Source organism: Propithecus coquereli, unplaced genomic scaffold (assembly GCF_000956105.1).
Source record: "Propithecus coquereli isolate 6110/MARCELLA unplaced genomic scaffold, Pcoq_1.0 Scaffold63, whole genome shotgun sequence".
Taxonomy (NCBI): domain Eukaryota; kingdom Metazoa; phylum Chordata; class Mammalia; order Primates; family Indriidae; genus Propithecus; species Propithecus coquereli.
The window spans coordinates 9,945,936-9,949,330 of NW_012152285.1; the positions used below are offsets into that span (position 1 = coordinate 9,945,936).

Consider the following 3,395-nt stretch of genomic DNA (forward strand, 5'->3'; position numbering starts at 1 on the left):
CTTGAAGAACCAAAAAAAAAAATTCAGGTACCTTGCCTACACAGAAGCTGAAGAGAAAGGGGATAAAGAGAGAGCCAGAGAAGGGAAGCCCCAAATTCTTTATATGAACACTTTCAAATTTCTAGCTAGCTCTTGAATTAGACAAGTGTGGGCAAACTCCAAATAACTCACCTAAAGTTAAAAGAACGAAACCGAGAATTCAGAGTTTTGAGTTTGACTCTTTCAGAAAATATAGAGAAGAAAAACACTTCTCAAAACATTTAATAAAGCCAGCATAATTCTAACCCCAAAACCTAAAATTGACATTACCAGAACAGAACAATAATGTAATAGAAGTACATTTCTAGACAGACAGAAGCTAAAACTTTATCTCTAGCAAACCTAGAATTCAATAAATGCTACCAAAGTTCTACAGGATAAAGAATATGAAGAATAAATACCCAGAGAGAGGAGGAAATCTAGATCATCATTACACTGATGCAGGAATTGAATGTACCGTAATGAAGACATCCCTAAGAGTATTAAGTGCTATCAAGAGGTCAAGTAAAATTAGGCCTGGAAAGCATTCATCAGATTAATAATATGGATGTCATATGTGGCCTTCAAAACAGTATCATTGGAATGGAACATATTTTTCAATGTATTGAGAAATAAAAGATACATTAGGAAATATATACATGGCTATAACCAAATTCTTCCAGGAGTTTGAATATGAGGGTATTGATGAGATAAGTTTTAGCAAGAAGAGTCAGAATTTAGGGATAGGTATTTTTAAGGTGAAGGAGAATTGAGGATGGGCAGAGCAAGATGGCCAAATAGGACCCTTCATTGATCATCTCCCCATAGAAACATCAATTTGAACAATTCTCAGCAGATGAAAGTAAGAGCTAAGGAAACCAGATGTGAGATCATAGTACCTGGCACAGTACCTGGTACTAGCATAAAAATAAGAAGATACATTAAAGCTCAATGGCAGAACAGAGTCACACTGCCCATTTTGTCCCTTCCCCAACTCCAAGCAGCACAGCACAGAGACAGACAATGCCCACTTGGGCAAGAAAGAGGGAAGTGAGTGCAGAACTTTAATGTGGGCTGCCACAGTAAAACCCAATACCAGGAAGATACCCATGGCCCCTGACCCCAGGCCAGGGCCTGCAAATGGAGACTCTGGACTTGACCCAGTACTAGATTGAAACCTGTGGCCACAGCAGGATGGTCTCATGCACTGGCCTGCACTATTGCTGGCCATTACAGTGGCCTCAGGCCATGAGTGAATCTCAGCAGGCAGGCAGGCCACAGTAGCATGGGCTGGAGTATGTCCTCAGCTGCACTGGTCCCAGAAGTTGTGGGCTTCAGGTATGACCCACCTGAACATCAGCCTTGGTGCCAAAAGACTGCCTTCACCTTGCCTCCCCCAACCCCAAGCATGCAATACAGAGTGACTCCACCTATTTGGAGGAAGAAGAGGGAAGTAAGTGCAGAAGTTTGCCTTGAAACTCATCGGTCTCCCAGGATGAAACCGAGCACCAGGAAGAACCAAACAAGGTGTGACAGCGTCACTGGACCTGCATCAGCACCAGGTGGACACTTGTGGCTCTGGTGGGACAGTTTTGTGTTCTGGCTTACATCACTGCCTGCTGTCTCCCACAGCCTTGAGCCTCAGTGGCAGGCAGGCCACAGTAGCATGAGCCTTAGTTGTACCCCTGTGCTATGCTGGTCACAGCAGCTTTGTACTTCTGGCATGACCCAGCATCATGGCAGCTATAGGGGCCACAGGACTGCCTTCTCCATCCCTTCCCCAAACCCCAGGCAGCACAGCACAGAGAGAGGTATTGTATGTTTGGGGGAAGGAGAGAGAAGTAGACAGGGACGTTGTCTTGGAACAAGGCCTGCCACAATAAGGCCCCATGTCAGACAGTGCCCCACAGTACATAACCCCTTGCCGGTGACTATGGATAGAGTATCTGGAACTGTCCCAGGCAGGGCTTAGGGTCTCCTCTAGTTCTGAAAAAGTGGCAACACACCAACCACAAACTCATGGCAAATCTAGGCATAGGGCACCATCTAGTGCTGAAATAGAAGCAGTGACCACAGGTTCAGAGAATATAATAACCAGCCCACTTAGAATCTCTGGAAGGATGAGCACAAGCAAAGCCAGACTGCGAAGACTGGAATAGATATCAAATCCTTCAGTGCAAAGATATCACTTCCTGCTCACAAGCATCAAAAACATTCAGAGAACCATGACTTCACTGAATGGAGAAATAAGGCACCATAGACCAAGCCTAAAGTGATGGAGATATGTGATCTCTTGGACAGTGAATTAAAAATAGCTGTTTTAAGGAAACCCAAGAAAATACAGAGAATTTATCAGGTAAACTTAATAGATAGATTGAAATAATATTTTTAAATCAAATAGAAATCCTGGAGCTGAAAAACACAGTGCACCAAATGAAAAATACTATAGATGCCATCAACAGCAGAGTTGATAAAGCAGAAGACAGAATTAGTGACCTCGAAGACAGGCTATTTGAAAATATACAGTCAGAGGAGAAAAATGGATAAGAATAAAGAAAGCTTGTAGGAACTATGGGAAAGCATCAAAAGAGCAAGTATTCAAGTTATTGGAGTTGAAGAAAGATTTGAGAATTCCAAATGAATAGAAAGCTTATTCAGATAATAACAAAAAACTTTCCAAAGCTATCGAAAGGTACAAGTATCCAGATACAGGAAGGGCAAAGGTGACCAAACAGATTCACCCCAAATAAGTCTACCCCAAGATAGGTCATAATCAAGTATTCAAAGATCAAAGACTTAGAAAAGATTCTGAAAGAAGCCATAGAAAGGAACTAATTAACACACAAGGGCATTTCAATTAATCTGGCAACAGGCTTCTCAGCAGAAATCTAATAGGACAAGGAGTGGGATGCTATATTCAAAGTACCAAAGGAAAATATGGTAACCGAGAATACTATACCCAGCAAAGCTATCCTTCAGAAATGAAGACAAGATAAAGACTTTCACAGATAAACAAAAGCTAAGAGAATTTATCACCATCAGACCTGTCTTATAAAAAATACTAAAGAGAGTTCTTCAAACTGAAAGAAAAAGATGCTAATGTCTAGCAAGAAAACACAGGGAGGTATAAAACTGACTGAGAACAGTAGATTTCTAGAAAAACTCAGAACACTCTAATACTGTAAACATTGTGTAAACCAATTATATCTTTAGTATAAAAACTAAAAGACAAAATTATTAAAAAATAATAACTGGGCCGGGCGTGGTGGCTCACACCTGTAATCCTAGCACTCTGGGAGGCCGAGCCGGGCGGATCGTTTGAGCTCAGGAGTTCGAGACCAGTCTCAGCAAGAGCGAGACCCCATCTCTACCAAAAA

General features: G+C 41.8%; 1 protein-coding gene across 1 annotated transcript in view; it reads right to left on the bottom strand.

The window, feature by feature from the left end:
- The window catches only part of LOC105822696 (cytochrome P450 2C18-like), a 242,436-nt gene that overhangs the window by 115,119 nt on the left and 123,922 nt on the right, over positions 1-3,395 (bottom strand). Inside the window, exon 3 of the mRNA XM_012659715.1 lies at positions 2,062-2,064. Coding sequence (XP_012515169.1) covers positions 2,062-2,064 — 3 coding nt within the window. The remainder of the gene's footprint in view (positions 1-2,061; positions 2,065-3,395) is intronic.